This window comes from Lontra canadensis, unplaced genomic scaffold (genome assembly GCF_010015895.1).
Source record: "Lontra canadensis isolate GAN:19392208 unplaced genomic scaffold, GSC_riverotter_1.0 scaffold13, whole genome shotgun sequence".
NCBI classification, from domain to species: Eukaryota; Metazoa; Chordata; class Mammalia; order Carnivora; family Mustelidae; genus Lontra; species Lontra canadensis.
In genome coordinates this window covers 27,910,442-27,930,328 of record NW_022631007.1, presented here as the reverse complement: position 1 = coordinate 27,930,328, position 19,887 = coordinate 27,910,442, and the positions used below count along the sequence as shown (strand labels likewise).

The window sequence follows — 19,887 nt, the reverse complement described above, 5'->3', positions numbered from 1 at the left end:
TACATTGCAAGTATCAGGCCTGTGTTTATCGAGTTTAATCCAGGAATAAATAATGCCCATCTATAGGAAGAGATGCATTTGTAGGACTACATTCTTAGACCAGACTTAAATTGTTAAAACATTAAATGATCCCACATAATCATTTCTGCAACCTGGTCTTTTGTGAAGCCTAAGAAGCCTGATGAGGTCTTGCACCTGAATAAAATACAGCCAGAAAAGCCAAGAATCTCTCAGAAAATGGTTTTCTTTTACCTCAAAGCCCACATGAAAGAATGATAGTAGTTCCAGACTTTTCTTCCTTGTATTGAACCTAGTATACTTCTTAAGCTATAGGAATCTGTTAAAGAATCAATTCTATTCCCTCTATACCTTAGTTTCTCTATTAAACTAAAAATGATTTTGAAACCACTAAGCAGAACTCGTCATGTTAATAGTGTCATGTGAGAAGAACTGGTTTATGATTAAAGTGTTGAGTAAAACCGATACTTTTAACAAAGGATTCTGAGAATTTGTAGTCTGCATACACTGTACTCAGATAGCTTGTTAGGTAGTAATTTTTACAGGAACTCTTTAGGAAAGCCACTCAGTTGAGTTCAATCACAGATGCGGATTCCTAAACTGTTCCATTTAGATACAAACTGCAAATGTTGGTGATTATCTAGTTATAATATACAAATGCTTCTTTTACTTCCCAGAATCAGATAGTAATTCAGAATCAGATACAGAAGGATCAGAAGAAGATGATGATGATGATAAAGACCAAGATGAATCAGATAGTGATACTGAAGGAGAGAAAACTTCAATGAAACTGAATAAAACAACTTCCTCTGTCAAAAGCCCTTCCATCAGTCTCACAGCTCACTCAACACCTCGTAACCTCCACATAGCAAAAGCCCCAGGCTCTGCTCCTGCTGCCTTATGTTCTGAGTCCCAGTCACCTGCTTTTCTTGGCACACCTTCTTCCACACTTACTTCAAGTCCACACTCTGGTACCTACACTTTATTTTTATTATTGTAAAGTAGAAGTCAGACCATAGCAAGAATTCTTATTTATACAGTGTTCTGGGGATGACCTCATTGAAATCAAGTGTTACAGCTAGATTCAAGGTTGGCTAAGAAAGGTCAGCATGTATTTTCCAAGGGTATGACCCATTACCATTTTTATTCTGTGCTTTCAGTTTAAGAACCGGGTTGGTGACAGACAGCTCTTGATTTCGAATATTTTCCTGCTTTTGTGTTCAGTTTATGCCTCTAGAATTTAGAATTTGACGAACAGTTGAGCTTTTTGTACTTTATAAAAGTGAGCTCCCTTGGTTACTTAAGATACAGTTGCATATCTGCCCAAAACATAGCCAAAGGTCATTTGAGTTAGCGAGTAGCAGTATTTTCATTAACATGCCACATCTTTTTTTTTTTCTATTTGACCTTTTATAAACTTTTAGAGGTCTTTATTAAAAGTTTTTACATTAATATTCCAAAAGGACTTTTTGTTTCTGTTTCAATAGCTAAGAAAATACAGAGGTATATAGGACAATATCATGTTGCCTTACTTATTTCACTCTTTTCTTAGAAATGTCTAGTTTTGCTTTCATTTGCCACAGACCAGTATGATATTCTACTAATTTAAGAAGCACATATTTGCATTTGTGAAACTTGGCTGCTGTCTATGAAGAATTTTGCGTACGATCATAATCCTATTCTTTTGTACTTTCGGTTAAAAGATCTAGTAGTAGTTTTGACTATGGATTTATATGAACATAGAAGTTATATTATTTTTAAGTGTGGGAGCCAGCTGTTGAAATTTTTCCAGCTTCTTAAAACTCATATTCTCAAAGAAAACAACTGTACCTGGTTTTCTGAAACCTCTATCTACAATTTTCCTCCTCCTGCTTTAGCTATTTCTTTAAAGACAAATTGAGAGGAAAGCTATGTATTTTTACCTTCCACTGTATTTTCTTTAGAAAGACCAGTTATTCTGTCATGCAGACCAAAGAAGAGAGAAAAAAAAAATCCTCTGTACAGTGTGTTTTGTTGCACATCATCTAAAAGTAACCTACAAGTTGCAGAAATACCTTAAGTAATTCAAGTTATTAAGATGTGTTATTTAAAGAAAAGTTTCAAAACTATCGAAAACTTGTCATCTATATAAACTAATCTTTTATGTTAACTGGCTGAATTTTCTTGAAGGCACTTCCAAAAGAAGAAGAGTAACAGATGAGCGTGAACTGCGTATTCCTTTGGAATATGGGTATGCAAAATAAGACTTCTCTTTTTGCTTTGCTGTCACATATTTATGTATGTTTGATTTCTCACTATACCTCACTCTCTGCTATTCATAAAAGAATTGAATATACTGCATAGTATTTATTAGAGCAGAAGAGCTAGAGCAAAGGGCAAAGAAGTTGATATATCAGAAAACCGAAATTAAGGCTAACTGCAGCGTTTAGGTATGGCAGAGCTGGGATGGGAACAGGCAGCCAGTGGGACTACGACTGAAGAAAAAAAAAGCAAGAGAAAATCATTTGGCAGAGGGGAGGGCAGAGACACAGTTAAGAGTATGAGAGGTTTTTGCAAAGATAGAATTAAAGGACAGTAAAAGCCACAGTGGGCAAAAGTGGGGAACTTGAGCAGAGTGTGGCTAAAATGGTCTAATTGGAACTGAGAAGTTTTACACTCGAAGTAGATGATCCTCAAGGAGCAGAGAGCCAGGTTTATGGTACTCTTTTCACCTAAAGCTTCTCAGGTGTAAAAAATGATTACACATTGATACATGTTACTGAATTTGTCCGAATACCCAAAGTAATACCAGTTAATGATTTCTAAGAAATGTAGCAGAGTTTAATATTTGTAACTTGAGTCTGATTAATTTTTAGTGGAATCAGTAACTAAAAATCTAAATAACTTTAATGATAAATGTATCTGACTGTATGATTAGAGATTTATATTTGTTTTATTTGTATTTTTTATGTTGTCTAAAAAGCATGTTTTCTTAACTTTTTTAAAGCTTTCTTAAAACTAAATATGTTATAACCCTTATTTCTGTTATGTGTAGCTGGCAAAGAGAGACAAGAATAAGAAACTTTGGAGGGCGCCTTCAAGGAGAAGTAGCATATTATGCTCCATGTGGAAAGAAACTTAGGCAATACCCTGAAGTAATAAAGGTACATACTTTTCACCAAAGAATATACATTTGGTGCCTATTAAGCATGTTTATGGAAAAAAGTTGCTCTCCTTTCTCAGATAAAGTTCCTTGATACAAAATATTCTCTTGTATGGGACTAAATGTACTTAACTTAAATTGATCTTCTCTAAATCCATAGCCCCTTGATAGAATATGCAAAACGTTAGTGTCCTGAAGAAAGCTCTACATCAAAGCTGGGTTGTAATTATTAAAACCTGAAGTGGAAAAATATGTGATTTTTTCAGTATCTCAGCAGAAATGGAATAATGGATATCTCAAGGGACAATTTCAGCTTCAGTGCAAAAATAAGAGTGGGTGACTTCTATGAAGCCAGAGATGGACCGCAGGTATCCACTTTTTAAAAAGTATAGTCTTTAAACCAAAAAGTAGTACCATAACCTAAATGAAGTAAATTTCACTACACTCTGAAGCATTGCCTTTTGTTAGTTAATTCGTATAGCTATACATATAACTTTGTGGTTAACACTCACCAAAGCCTCAATTTACTATATTCCAGGAACAAGGAGCTTTGACATAATAGATGTCTTTTTCAAGTTTTTTAAGTCAGTATTTTCCTGTTTATTTATTTTGTCAACAATTTTACAGTTTATTATTATTTTTTTTAAATATTTTATTTATTTATTTGACAGACAGAGATCACAAGTAGGCAGAGAGGCAGGCAGAGAGAGAGGAGGAAGCAGGCTCTCCACCGAGCAGAGAGCCCGATGTGGGGCTTGATCCCAGGACTCTGGGATCATGACCCGAGCTGAAGGCAGAGGCTTAACCCACTGAGCCACCCAGGCGCCCCAACAATTTTACAGTTTATACAGGTATAAAAGTATCTGCATGTTCCCGTGAAATATAGGAAAACATTAGTTCCCTGAAAGGTAAACTAATTTAAAGGTAAATTAATTTGAATAGTGAAAATATGTTGTTAGAAGTCAGTCCAAAGGGGAATAAATATGCCTTAGTTTTATGGAAGGATCTTGTCCATCTGATTATGCCATGCTACTTGATCCATTGTCACAAGTTTGGTAATTTGAAGTGAGGGAAGTTTCTTTAATATTAGGTGAGTGAAATTTCTGCTTTTTACAGAAATTGAATTTTTGAGATAATTGTATAGATTTCTGAAAATATCACCACAACTCCCTTTTTGCCTATGGGTTAAGTATACAACCTTACCAATCAGCACAGAGAACCCACCAGAGACATTTCATTTCCTGTGTGTTTCCTGTAGGATTTTGCTTTTGTTTCTTACTTGGATTCAGCTGCATGTGCTTATTATTCCCTTTAACTTTATCAGCTCCATTGAAAGAGGACCTAGTTAAGGAGTGAGGAGACCTAGATTGTTGTTAATCTATGAAATAGACTTCGTGAATTCAAACATCAAAACAATGCCTCCTTTTTCCTCAGTTTCCTTGTCCGCAAAGTAAAGACTATAATAATTTTACTTCTGCCTCATAGGATTATGGTAAGGTTAAAATGAGATCATATGCTTGAACATACTTCAAAAGATTAAATTGCTCAGCCAACTGAAGTTGATATTTTCTTTCTTGATTGGATCTTTCTTTTGGCCTAGTATAATGCATAGAAAGAAATGTTTTCTGTAATAACTATTTTCTAGTTTGAGTTGGTAGGTTCTTCCATCTTATCTTACCCTCTAATAAAAAAAGGCCTTACTAATTCTGCAGGAGGTTTTTTTTTTTTTTTGAGACCTCAAACATTAAGGGAATTTTCCAAGATCACACAGTCTCAACCAGGCAGAGACATAACTAGAATTTTGGGTTTCTAACAGTGTTCTTTTACCTTCACCATATAACCCATTTTCATTATTATCCATGACTTTTTAAGGAACAAGTTATGTCCAGTTCTCCTTGTTTCTTTCCTGGTAATTCTAAAATGCTAAAATATATTTCTCAGAGGCTCAGCTTCTTTATTGAAATATTTTCTAGGACTTTTCTCTGTTTATTTTTTAAACTTAAAAAAATGTTTAAGGCACCTTGGTAGCTCAGTCGGTTAAGCATCTGCCTTCAGCTCAGGTCATGATCCCAGGGTTCTGGGATTGAGTCCACATCAGGCTCCCTGCTCAACAAGGAGTTTGTTTTTCCCTCTCCATCTGCCTCTCTCCCCGTTGATTTCTTTTGCTCTCAGTCTCTGTCTCTTAATAAATAAATACAATCTTTGAAAAAAAATTTTTTTAATGATTTATTTATAAAAAAAATTTTAAATGTAGACTAAATCTGTTGTCAAACAGATCCTCAGAATTTGTTATTATACCCACTTCCATATATACTGGATCAGATTTGTAACACAAAAAAGAAGATAATAATTTTATTTTAAAATTCTGACATTTTTTAATCTTTTGACTCATGGTATAAATCCTGACTTGTCTTATTTATGCCAAAGATATCCTTATGTTTTAAAGTTGAATAGATTTTTGTTCTGAGAGGAAAGCTAATTGCTGTTCAATACATAAAGGATTTTTAGTTTTGTATCAGTGATAATTAGACTTAATCTATAAAGCTTCATTAGGCAGTCTAAAATGTTCTTTGACATCCATTCACTTTTTATTAAACATAATCAGTGTTTTCCAAATGTGTATTACTTTGTTGAGAGATCAGTTCATCAGGGAAATATGATGAATTACTAAATTCAGAATATGTTAAGCTGCCAGCATTTCGGCAGACTGCTAAGGGAAAATATTAGCAATTTTGAGAGTACTTCTGTCAGTTAAAAAAAATTAGCAAGTTGGATTTGTTTCAGGATACTTTGAGAGAACAACAATTAAAGGTAAGTAATCCAAAAAAAGTTCAGTTAATTAGTGAGAAATGTATATAGTTTGCATAATTGTAGAACCATATACATTTCCATATATTGTATGATGAATATGTATTAGCATATAGTTCATTAGAAATGTATATAATTTTGTGATAATTTTCTATGAAAATGAACAAAGATTATATATTTTTGTTAGAGTAACTATGATATGTGATAATTTGATTACCCTAAATTTTGTGGAAGATGTGAAATATAGTTTGGCTAAGCCACTGGTACTATGCAGAAGTGATCTGTGTGTTTTTACAATATATCTGCCTTTATACAAGTTGTGGAAAGGGAATGATGACTGTGTAGATAATGAAAACCAAAACTGTATATTGAAGGATTCGGAGGAAATGTGTCAGAACTTTAAAATGATAGATGTAATGGTTGGTGGTATAGTAGATCATTTTTTTTCTTTCTACTTCTTGTAAGTTTTACATTTTCTAAAATTTGCTTATATTACATACAATGTGAAAAACAATTTTCTATTAAAAAATATATTCTTCTGCCCTTTCTAATAAGCTAAGCATTCAGTTTTCCAAATGCATGGAGGTTTTACATAATGATTTTGAATATCACTGCTACAGTTTTCCAAGCTTTGTTTACCTGTTTTGGGTGTTTGATAGCAAGTGAAATGCTATATTTGCAGATTTGTTATGATTCTTAGTCACTTTACTAATAAGCCATTTGCATTGAAAAATATATTTTCTTTTTTTTTTTATTTTCTTTTTTCTTTTTAAGATGTTATTTATTTGATGGAGAGAGAGACAGCGAGAGAGGGAACACAAGCAGGGAGAATGGGAGAGGGAAAAGCAGGCTTCCCTCTGATCGGGGAACGCAGTGCAGGGCTGGATCCTGGGACCCTGGAATCACGGCCTGAGCTGAAGGCAGGCACTTAACAACTGAGCCACCCACGTGCCCCCCAAAAATGTATTTTCTCTGTCATATTTTTCTCTTTTCTTGTAAAGTTATCAAAAATAACCAATATTCTGTAAGTTCTGATTTAGTTCAAGGTACTTCAAAATTTCAGCAGTGGTATTGCAAAGCTCTATATTTTACAAATAAAATTTAAGAAATGATAATTTCTACTAGAAGATAATTCTAGTCTGCTGTGGAGAACCATGGTTATTTTAAGTTATTTTGCACTCAAGGTATTTCTGAGCTTAAGATAGAATATATATATATATATATATATATATGCATACTATATTTGCTAAGAGCAAACATCTGAAAAATATCGCAAACATCTGAAAATGTGCACATAATACAATAAGTATGAGCACTTATGTTTATTGAAATTTAAGTAAGTTCATCATTAAAGTACAACAATCTAATGATTGCTTTCACAAAGTAAGAAAGAAAAGCCCTTGCTTAAAGTAAATAGAGTTGACACAAGAAATGGTGGGGGGACCGTTAATCTATTCATTATCAGTGTTACTTATCTCAGGCTACAGAATGTGGTAAGAGATTTGTAGACTCAGCTATTTATCAGTATCTTCTGATACTTATATGCCAATCACTTCCTGCAGGCTTCTGTGAAAACAATGATTTTAGGGATAATAGGCTTCATGGAACAAAATGAACCCTCTTATAAGGCCATGCTTTAACTGGCTGGCTACCTTGTAATGAAATTCTGTTAACTATTTTAGCCAGTGAAATGCCTTTGAAAAGAGGATAAGGTGAATAGATTTCTTACAGACTTCTGCTTTATCACATTATAAAGAACTTGCTGAAGCTAATATTTATCGTTTTCATTTTATTTTGATTTTGGGTGTCAAGGATAATAGACAGGATGAGCTCAACATATTTTGGTAAATATAAAATAAGATTATTTTTATTTACCTAAATAAGGTATTTAGGTAAAAAGTTTTCCACACTTTTATTAGGAATATATGAAGGCTTCAAGACAAATTATTAATGACACAGATTATTTTGAAATATATGATTGTCTACTTTGAAAGCATTTTTGGTGAATTGTAGAAAGGAAAACATTTAAGCATAAATGTAATAATTAAGTTTATTTTTGCAACCAGTAAGTTCATTAGCATAGATTAATGAATGTTTACTGTATTCAGGATAGAAAAACAAAGAAGGAAAGAAGGAACAAGTTAAAAGTGACTTAGGAAATGCTGCTTTTCTATTCGAGATATATATTTTTCAAAAAGATTTTTTTTCTCTTTAATGGTGTAAGGGCAGGAGAAAAGAAAAATATTTAAGGTTCTTACTGTAAAGAGCCTTTTTTCTTAGTCATTTAATCAATAAATATTTGTGGCAAATACTTAATGTGTCAGGCATTTTTCTTCCAGATAAATTTTCCCTAAAGGCATTTTCCATAAAGAAAACTGTGAACACATTTCAAAAACTACAGAAATGAAATCCTAGCTTTGAAGAAAGAAAACAAAACTAGTGTTTGTAGAGAAACTGAAGATTACAAAAGACATAAAAGTTATGGTCACTGGCTTTGAGAAGATAAAAACGCTGAGCACAATGCTGTCCAGCAAAAATCAGGATTTTGTTAGTGAGGCATATAGGGAGACTTCACAATAAAGCAGACAACACACAGTCTCTGGCAAGATTGTAATGCTGCTAATTATTTCATATAAGTAAAGAACGAAAGATTGGGAGTCAACAACCAGGGTTCTAATTCAACTCTGCTGTTAACTGTCACACCTAATGCAACGTAGCTGTGGGCATATATGGACACTGAGAACATGAAAGATCAGTACCAGAAATCTAAAATACTGAAAATTTATGTCACTAATTTACCAGGTAGGATTTTTGATGGCTAGGCAAGGACCTCGACTAGGAGGCCAACTTTATTAATCCCAAGTGTAGAGCTTAAGAGGTATTTGAAGATCATGGATCTTAAAGGGTAACCTACTGTGAGTAATTAGAAAGCATGGCCAGCATTGTGGAATGATTGTATCAAACAACATCTTTCTCAATGGTTTTTAGTAGGTAACATCTCCCCAGTGTAGATAATCTTACTCTTTCACATCTTTGAAATGTTATCCAGTAAATGATATTAATAAACTATATGATTACAGTAGATTAAGAATCCCTAATGCTGTAAAGTTTGTGGTACATGAAGCTCCCACTACCTATCTCTGGCACTGTAAAGTAGCTAAAAGTAGACATAATGCTAAATTATGAAATAGGTGTAAGAAAATTCATCAAAATTTTGATTTTTCTCATGATATTAACATTAGCATTTTTCTTAAAATGGGAAGTTCTGTCAAAAATATTTGATGCCCTCAATTTTCTTGTGCCCTAAGTTTTTTTTAGACTCCTGACAGGGTAATTCAGCATCCTATGTTACTTTGAAAAACTGAGGCCTCCTTTTCTAGGCCTTAATTTCCTAATGTAATGTGAAGGATAGAGATCAAAGGATGTCTTTAAGATCAGTTCCCTTTTATGTAGGACATTTGAAAAGCTTTTTAATTAACTAATTTTTCGGAAGTAAACGATTCAGAAAGTATACTTACAAAGAAAAGGTAGTGAAAAAATATCTGTTTTGTTTACTTGAGCTGTGGTTACATTTACTGAAAATTACTTACCCAGAAATCAGTTGGGTAAATGATCAATTCACCAAATGATTAAAAAAAAAAAAACTAAAATTGTCAGACCAAATACCTTAATCCAGATTTAAAATAGTCCCCTCAGCTATTATACTACCAGAGGCAAGGATTGGGATAGAGAAACAGGTCATATTCCAGAAAAATATGAGTAAAGTTGCTCCATTAACTTATATAACATTGAGCATTGGAAAAGTATTAGACATCTCAAGTGTTAACATGGGAATTGGACACTTAATGGCCCAGGACTGCAAATCCATGCTGAAATTACTGCAGCAAAGTGTTAGTGATGCTCAGCTTAAAAAACAAAACAAAAACTCAGTTACTTTACAAATAGATTACTCAGTGAATTGACTTTTGATGGACTGGTTTATTTCTTATATACTCTTTACCCCCAAAATAAATTAGCATGTAGGTATATAAAATCAAACAAAATGGAATCAACAAAAGGAAAAGACAAGTTATGATATCCAATTGAAGCAAGAATGAGACTTGAGAGTGCATTTCATTAAAACCTGAACATGTTGCTGGCAAACCAGAGATGGACTTAGCTGTCAGGAAAGTATAGGATCCTGGGTAGATAATTCAGTGTCTATAAGATAAAGTGAAAACAGAACAATTGCTCATGAGGTGTCCAACTGTACTTTAGAGTATCTTTTATGAAGAGTAACAGAAATGTTGGGAGGCACCTGGGTTTCTCAGTTGGTTAAGTGTCTGCCTTCGGCTCAGGTCATGATCCCAGGGTCCTGGGATGGAGCCCCACACTGGACTCCTTGCTCACAAAGGAGCCTGCTTCTCCACTGCCTCCCACTTACCCTGCTTGTGCTTGCTCTCTCTCTCTCTGTCAAATAAATAAATAAAATCCTTAAAAAAAATAGAAATATGGAAATACAAAGTCATATTTAAATTAGAGTTCATATCATTTTTGAATTTCTGAAAATAGAAAAAATTTTAAACTTACTCATTTGAGTTAAATGGTTTTTTAAGTTGTATTTAGTGTTTAAGGTATAAAATAACTGAGAGAAAGAAATTTTATCTATAGGTTTTCTCAGTATTTTTCCATCCTGTGTCTTTGCTTTGGTTGGGAAGAAAACCTCATTACTTTAATCACCTTTCTGGTGTCCATTCAGACTTCTCTCTTTTACATCCAGGTACTTCTCCCTCCTAAGGACCAATATATTCCCATTTCTTTCCAGCTCTAATTCCTAAGCCCTAATTCAGACCATCATTATTTTATAGGTGGACAATTCAGACAACTTTTTGTCCCAACCTCTAAACTTTTTCAAATGTTTTACTACTCAGCATGTGGTCCTTGCATTGGAGTAGCGTAAGATCCTGAGTTAAAAATGTTGGTCCTTTTGGGGAAAAGATTCTCATTTACCTTTAGACACTGCTGTGCCTTGTACAAAGTAGGTGTCTCAACAAATATTTAAGTAGTGGAAACTTTTTATAATACATGACAGTCTCACGTGGCACTTTTATAATGCATTGCACTGTATATTGTATGGTGTACTTATTTACTCATCTTAATTATTTTGTTCAGTCTTCTGAAATAAAACATAAATCTTTTTTCTTGTCTCTGTAGTATATATAGAAATGAAGGTGTTATTGCTAAAGATTGAAATTATTAACTCTTGTAAGCAGAGTTATAATGATAAAGTAGACCTGTTCTGTCACAATGTCCATCATGTTGATAATCTATTTTGTTTTTGTCCACATCTTTCAAATCTTTGTTAAGAAAGATTATTTTCAGGGAACTGTTTACACTCTTAGTCTTAGAAATTAAGAAAAAATAATAAGCTAATTCTCTTTTGATGCATAATTTCTGATTGATAAAAAAGCTTATAGCATATAAATCAGGTGATATAAATTGTACTTGCTTTTTCTGAGGAAAATTTTGAGAAAACTCCTTTTATTCCCCCTTCACAATTATTTTGAGTACTCAATGAATTAAAGCTGTAATTCAAGCTTCAAATTTTCCTAACAGTTCCATTTCTCATTTTCTAAAATCCAGGAGTCAGAAGACTATATATGTAGCACAATATATGCAAGTCCCTTGGCAAGTATTTACTTTATAAGTGCCAAGAGCAAAAATGTAAATGATAATGTCACTATATTTGTCTGGTAAATTTTGGGCACCAACATAATCTATTCCTCTTTTGACTCAGGTATATTTACCTAGCCAAATAAACATAACTATGTAAAAATTGTAACTGGATAAAAAAGATAAATTGATAAAACCCTTTAAATCTTGGCGACAGTTGACTTTATTATTAATAAGATACTTTAAAAACTGAATGCAGATTCCTCTACAGACTCTTTTATTAGTCTCTCTCTTCTACTCCAAGTGTCACGATTGTCACTTTTATATTTTTCAATTTATGTGATGCATGCTGCCGTGGTGCCTAAGAGCATAATAGAAAAAAATGAAAACCTAAACTAATCAAAAGCTTCCCATACTGGTGAACATAAAATTGTTTTGATGGCTTCCTTCTTAGTAGTTTGTGGCATAAAAATGCAGTTATTAGAAACATTGTTCCTATTGACTTCATTTGAAATCTCAGGAAAAAAATGTTACTTTCTTCAGAATTAACTTTTAAAATTATTTTCACAGGAGAATTACTGAGAAAAATTATATAGATATTTTAAACAAAAATATGGACTATATGCACTAGTGTTTTGACAAAGTCCTGCTGTGACATAATCTTGGCCACGCTTTCATGGCTGAAATAGTGTGATCAGTTAATTACCAAGTATAAAAACATCTTGATAACATCAATTAAGTACATGTAGTGGTTAAGAGCACAAGTTGTAGAGTTAGTCCCAGTTTTGAAATACAGTTCTGTTTCTTGTTGCCGCTCTACCCCTAGAAAATTATTTAATCTTACTGGGTCTAAATTCATGTAGGAACAATAAAACTCACCTTACTGGTTAGAGCTGTTGAGAAGATTAAAGTATATAATGTATTGAAAATGCCTGGAACAAACAGTGCTTGGAATGTGGGAAGTAACTATCATCCATTATGGTAGCACGAGTAGTATTTGTATTTTTACTACCCATTGAATGAGATATTCATAGTCTTTTGGCCCCAGATTAGGAATCATGGCATAAAATGTAACTCAAGGACTTTCTATTGTTTTTGGTTGCAGACTTGCCTACGGTGAGTGGTTCAAACTAAATTCCTAGTTTAAGATTCTTCTGAGAAAATGCGTATTTTAAAAATCCTTAACCTTCACACTGAAGGAATTATCTCTTAAAAAAAGAAGTAAGAAATAATAAAACAATTATTTTAGAAGGATTATTTTAAAAGAATGCTTTTCTTATATCTGAACATATTACCAAGGACGATAGATAAGGTTATATAACAGTGTATTTGTTTTGACGGACATATGGAGGATAATAAAAACCAGATGCGGATTGTATCTATGCACCAACCAGGATTATTCCTATAATGCACTAGCGTTATGCTGCTGTATGTGTTCCTTTTGGGGGATTTACAATGAGAAATCTGAAATATATAATATATACCATGTACCCCATCATCATCTTTAGAAATTATCATATGCCCAACTGTTTTATGCCTCCAACTACTTCTACTTTTCCATAATTTGCTGAAGCAAATCTAAACATCTTATGTTGTCTGTAAATTTTTCAATGTGTATCTCTAGAAGATAAGGACTCTTGTTTACTACAAGAGTACCATTATCACGCTTTAAAATGATAATTGCTGGATATCATCAAATGTTAGGCATTGTTCAGTTTCAGTTGTTCCTTAATTATGATAATTATCTGAAGTTTATTTGAATCAATATCTAGATAAAATGTATTTGATACATCTATTAAGACTCCTTTAATCTTATAGTTGCTTTTTTTTTTTTAACTTCTTAAAATTTACTTGTTGAAGAAACTGGGTAATTTGTAGAATTTCCCACAGACTGGATTTTGCTGTGTGGTTTAACATACACTTCTTATCCTATTTTTCCTGTATAGTTATAGTAAATAGGCCCAGACTTGATCAAACCTAGACTTGAGAGGGGGCAATATTAATTTATAAGTGATGGAGTAACCTCCATCAGGAAGCTGATGTCTATTTGTCTCTGTTTCTGGTGATTGCCAGCTATTCACGTTCAAGTCTTAGATCGATGAATTCATCAGGTATTGCACAATGTTGATATTCTAACTTTTACATTCCTCTTGATTTATTAGCTATACTATTTCTATAAAGAGAAACTTCCTTCTGTTACTTGGATAGCTTCATGATTGGTTGAACTGAAAACACATGAATACAATCTATACGGGTGTCATCACAAAACTAATATTTTCAAATATCTGCCAAATTTATGGTCATTATAGTTCAGAAATGGTGATTGAGATATCTCTATGTGTTTATAGATATATATGTTTATAGATATAGATCTCTCTATGTATTTATAGTTGAAGTCATTAAAGTAAGAATACCAGAGATTAACCTAGAATTTTCTGATCTGTTGATCACTTATGTTTATTTCATTTTTAATATATTGTTTCTATAAAATGTTAATTAAAAGGGAATGCAGTGGTGTCTTTTGAAAGAAGAGGATGTCATTCCCCGTATCAGGGCAATGGAAGGCCGTAGAGGAAGACCACCAAATCCAGATAGACAGCGAGCAAGAGAGGAATCTAGGATGAGACGTCGGAAGGGTCGACCTCCAAATGTGGGAAGTGCTGAGTTTCTAGATAACACAGATGCCAAATTGCTAAGAAAATTGCAAGCTCAAGGTAAGAAATATAATATATACAACACTGTAATAATCACACTAAAAAAGTCTATGTATCTCTTATGTTTTTGACTTATGAATGATTGATACTGCTCTCGCTTTCTAAAAAGTAGATATTTCTGTGAGAATAAAAATGAGAAAATAAGGAATCCCACTGGTAACTGGAGTTCTTTGATTAGGTAAGCTCCTTTCGAGAGCCATACTCATAAACACATCATACCCTGTGTGTTTAGAACTACAGAGGTGGGGGATAAGCTTTTAAGGCTTGCACAGAAAGGGAATCAACCAGCACTTGGCACATGCCTTAAGGTTGTGCCAACATTCTGGAAATTCTCATTTTAACAGCTCCCGATTCCTTGAGGTGGTACAAGGGAATAACTCCAAAATATGTGGAACTGTGGAGTAAATTTTCAGTCAGAGAACTCCAATTACTGGTAAGTAACCCCAGTCTTTTTAGTTTGGGTTCTTCTGTAGTCTGGATACATCACATGTATTTTCAAAATGGCCACCTAATAGATTTAAATCAAAAAATATTTATTTTAAGATCACTAGAAAGTGTTACTTATCAAGCACAAAGTGCTTATAATAACCTGAAATATATTGTAACTCAAAACTACACATAAATTATAAACCTGAAGTTCCCATGCTATGCCAGACACAGAGAAAGCTGACTAAAATAAAATAGTTCTGTTATGAGTTACTAGTTACAAACGTGAGGCCTCTTAAGGCTATCTGAATATACATCAGTACATGTGTTGGTGTCTTATGGTCACAAGTGTATATATATATGAAATAAAGGTTTAATAATAAAAATTGACTTAAAAGATTAATGGGATTTTAACTTGCTTTATGTATTTTTTCCTAGAGGAAAAGCTTGACTTACTTCCCTTTATTGTAAATACCATCATAATATTGACTTCTTTGTTGCTGCTTTGTTTTTATTGTAAAACAGACACCCACAACAAAAACTCATAGAACAGAATGCTTTACAATAAAATACTCATTCTCACTCAGTTTAAAATAAAACACTCTCATGAGTGGCATCATTATTAACAGTTTTTTGTAAATCCAGAAATGTGTACACACACTCATGTACACATATGATACAACATACATATTCGTACACATGTGTAATATGTTGAATTACATACATCCTTTTTCATTTCTAAAATAAATGGATTTATATTGTACATCCTATTCAGCCTGCTTTTTTCCACTTAATTTTCATGAATGTCCTAATGTATCTGTACTTAAAAGTCAACCTTATGCATTTAAAAGCTGACTACTGAGTGATGCAACATGTATGGCTCTACATTCAGTCTTTTTTGATGACTCTTTTCACTGTTTCCCCATTCTTTGCTATCACAAACAGACCTGCAGTAAACAGATGTTACATATTTTATTCATATCCTTCTATGAGTATGGCTATGTATGTATAAAATTGTAGAGATAGAGTCTTTGAATCAAAGGGTATGTGCATTTTCAGTTTTTGTAGATAGCAGGCAAATATTGTCTTCAAAAAAGTTGTACTAATTCCTACTTCCACTAATAGCATATAAATTAACTGCCCAGCATATCACTTATTGTCATATAAGTTTTTCTCTGCCTTAGTATGTTAGTGAAATTTTCTTTCTTTCTTTCTTTATTAATTTAAATGATCTCTACACCCAGCATGGGGCTCAAACTCATGACCCCAAGGTCAAGAGTTGCATCTTTTCTACCTGGGCCAGCCAGGCACCCCATTTGCGAAATTTTTATGTTATTTTATTTGGATTCTGTTAAGATTTCCATCTCCCCTGAATAGTTACTAGTGAAGGCTGTAAAAAAGTTATTAACAGATATAGCCATAAATGATGAGTTTTTAAAATTTGTATTGCCAATAATCCACTGATTCTTCTGGAGAGTGTGTAATAGTGATGAGTATGCATTGTTTGCCTGAAGAAAAAAAAAAAGATTAAAGTTAACTGATACCCAAAGCATGGGTTCTTCGTGCATATCTTGCGTTTCTAATACAAATACTATTAATATTTAGTATCTATAATGGCACTTTTATGGGGTGCCTAGGTGGCCCAGTCATTGAGCGTCTGCCTTCGGCTCAGGTCATGATCTCAGGGTCCTGGGATCGAGCCCTGTATTGGGCTCCCTGCTTAGCAGGAAGCCTGCTTCTCCTTCTCCCACTCCCCCTGCTTGTGTTCCCTCTCTCGTTGCTTCTCTCTCTGTCAAATAAATAAATAAAATATTTTTAAAAAGTTAAAAAAATTAAAAAAATTAAATGGCACCTTTATATTTGCAAAATTAACTAAATTTTATTTTAACCATATAGAAGCTAATTTATTTAACTTTTACCCTAATGTTTTTTCTCCCTCTAGATTTCAAATTGGTTTGTATTCTGTTATATCCCTCTCCCTTGTTGTGTCATGCATTGTTGTGTCATGCATTTTGCAAGTTCTTTACCTTTGACCTGACTCTGTACATGGTTTTTTCTCAAGATGTATATAAAAATTAAATATTTAACAGTAATAAATAATTATTATTAATATTTAGAAGTGTAGATGGTAAAATATTCAGGTTTTTTCTTGGGAAGAAAGGAATGAATCACTTTATCACCACTTTTCCTTCTAAAAGGCTTCTACATTAACAGTTTGAGGGGGTTATCTGAGAGGATTCTAGAAGTTTCTGTTATATATTACTATCCTACTAGGCCTCAACTAGACTGTAAAATTGGACTTAATTTGAAGAAAAGTTCGGAACAGTAAAATAAATGCAAACTTTGTACATCCAAGCATTATGAAATGAGAGCTCTCTAATTTCTCAAGAGAAGAAAAATAAGAATGAGAGGGTTTCGATATGAAAAAGATTTTTAACCTAATAAATAAACTTGCCAAGGCCATTAATACCTTAAATTTTCTAAGATATCAGATAGTACCTCTCCATTTCATGTATCATAGAATCTGAGATGCTTATAGTCATTTCAATGCACAATTATTTTAAGATGTACCACGAAGAAAGAGAAGTGCTGCCAGTTGTCAGACACATTCTGATTTTAGACTCTATTTTAAAAATGCATCTTAGTATCAAAGATATGTGGTATATCTAAAATATCCCTAGTCGTGTGTGTAACCTATTTAAAAAATAAACTTTCATCTTTGAAATTTAAATAAGTAATTCTTACTCCATAAAAGATATTTTCCAAATTGATATCTCAAAAGTTAGTTAAAATAGATAATGTATTCAGCAGCCATAAACTAAGTAAATGAGAAGCTATTAGGAGAAGTTTATTTCTCAGCGTGTAAGTGAATTTTCTAGGTCTTCTAACTCATTCTCCTTCCTCCATAGTGTTTAACTTTTAAAAACATTTTCAACTACTCATAATATAAAGTTTAAGTTATGTGAATTTTTAATGATGAATAAGAATTTTATCCTCCTTGCTAAAGTAAAAGATAAGGGTTGAACTTTTAAATGGTTTTCTGTCCTAAGGGTTTAAAAATAAAAATTATTGTTTACTTGTGTGGGGCTTGGAGCTGGCAAATATATTCATAGATAAATACATACTTAAATATAACATTTGTTTATTATAAGCCAGACTTCTATTTGAGGCTATCAGTTTTAGCTTGAAATAAAAGATCATACCTATGCCACATTTTCTAGGACACATTTTTTTTTAATCACTTGACACATCTTTACATTTTAAGGCAGACTTAGATCTTTACAGTAGAGTTGAAAGCTTTCAGTTCTTAAATGTTAGAAAAATAGTCATACAGTACTATCACAGGTGAGAACAATATCTATCAGGTGTATTATTATTGGAGTTTGCTGATTCTGCAACCTCTTTTATAATTTTTTTTTTTTTTATTTCCCAGGGTATTTAGTGAACAGAAGATCCTTTTTATGTAGCTCAGAAATTTTTGATGATGCTTATAACCTAGTATTGAAAATAATTGGAGATATATAGATAATAATAGTAGAGATAATAGATATAGATATAGAGATATAGATAATAATAATAGAGATATATTTTAGCATTATCTTCCATTTCATCTTCCATTAATAATTCCAGTTTACTAGATAAAATTAGACCCTTTACATCCCATCTTCTTTTTTAAAGACTTGTTGATAGAAAATCAACCATAGTAACCAAGGTCACCTCAGCTGTTACAAGAACATAGGGTTAGGTTCTTACCTAAAATCTCAAGTCATTCAACTTTTCTTAAAAGTTTTTAGAACTCGTAGCATATAGACTGTGAAGTCAGAAGGATCAAGGTTTATATCTTGGCTTTGCTATTTAATCTTTGTGAGCCTTAGTTATTTCATCTGCAAACTGGGCACAATGTTGCCTATCTCATAAGACTGTTATAAAGTTTTAATACAGAAGTTAAATAAATGACAGAAATTATTAGTAAATCTCAAGTAATTCAGGTGTTAGCCAGCCAGTCATATTCATTATTGAATATAATATATAGATTTTTAAAAACTCATCTGCTAAAAAGTTTAAAATAATGTCTAATGTAAGTTGGTATTTTATGAGTGATACTATGATACCCAACTTTTATAGTTAAAAGTATTCTGACCAAGTTTGCCAGCAAAAGAAAGCATGACATTACATGCTTTATCAGTTACCTACTGCCAGAGTAATTCTGGGAAACAGCCAACCACAAAACTTCAGTGATGTACACAACACAGGTATTAATTGTTGCACAGATGGAAGCAGCTGGAGGGAAATTAGGCAGCTCTGCTGATCTTGGCTGGGTTTGTTCACATATGGGAAGTCAACTGACTCCACGTGTCCCAACCTTCAGCAGTCTAACCCAAACATGTCCTTATAGTAAAGGGCAAGGTGCAAGAGTAAAAATAGAAAGAGTACAAGTATATTTTCAAACTTCTGTGTGCATCACAATTGCTAACATCCTGTTAGCCAAGGAAGATCACATGACTGAATTCAGCATCAAGGGACAAGAAAATATATTTTACCTTTTGATGAGAGGAACTGCAAAGTCACATTGCAGATGACATAGAGAGAAGGAGAATGAACAGTTGGGGCCATTTTAATTATGTCAGTCTATCCCAGTTTCATACGTTTGTCATTAAAACTTATGAGGACTCAGTTGTCTTTGAAACTCACTGACATTCTATATTCTTTATTTAGGAGATTTAGACCCTCTCCTTTATAAATGAAAATGTCACTGGATTCAGAAATGTTACCATTTATATAGCTGATTGAGATACTGAATTTTAGAGGCCTTATATTCTATTTTGAATTCTATTTCCTTTTTATATATTCTGTTATTTTTAAGACTGAAGCTAGATCACTATTTTTGTATATTAGCAGCTATTTCCATGCAAAGTGGGGATTACATGAAATGTGAAAAAATATACTTAGATTGGCCTTTATAAAGAGGATTAAAAGAAGTATCATTTTTGAGTAGTTCTGTATATGGGATCATATCTGTTGAAATAATTTGCCAGTTTCTAGGGGAAAAAGATATGAAATTTTCTGCCACATCATTCTCCCAGTTGGTATCTAACCTTAGGCAATTTTCTTAAAAATTTTGTCCTT

The 19,887-nt window shown here is 32.9% G+C and overlaps 1 protein-coding gene across 15 annotated transcripts in view; it reads left to right on the top strand.

The window, feature by feature from the left end:
- BAZ2B (bromodomain adjacent to zinc finger domain 2B) overlaps window positions 1-19,887 on the top strand; it is a 303,077-nt gene that overhangs the window by 205,686 nt on the left and 77,504 nt on the right. For 9 of the 15 annotated variants that reach the window (XM_032857888.1, XM_032857896.1, XM_032857895.1 and 6 more), the window contains 5 exons: window positions 696-989; window positions 2,188-2,248; window positions 3,053-3,161; window positions 3,427-3,528; window positions 14,124-14,334. In XM_032857888.1, the coding sequence (XP_032713779.1) occupies window positions 696-989; window positions 2,188-2,248; window positions 3,053-3,161; window positions 3,427-3,528; window positions 14,124-14,334 (777 nt within the window). The remainder of the gene's footprint in view (window positions 1-695; window positions 990-2,187; window positions 2,249-3,052; window positions 3,162-3,426; window positions 3,529-14,123; window positions 14,335-19,887) is intronic. The other 6 variants (XM_032857899.1, XM_032857892.1, XM_032857898.1 and 3 more) reach the window with 2 other exon arrangements.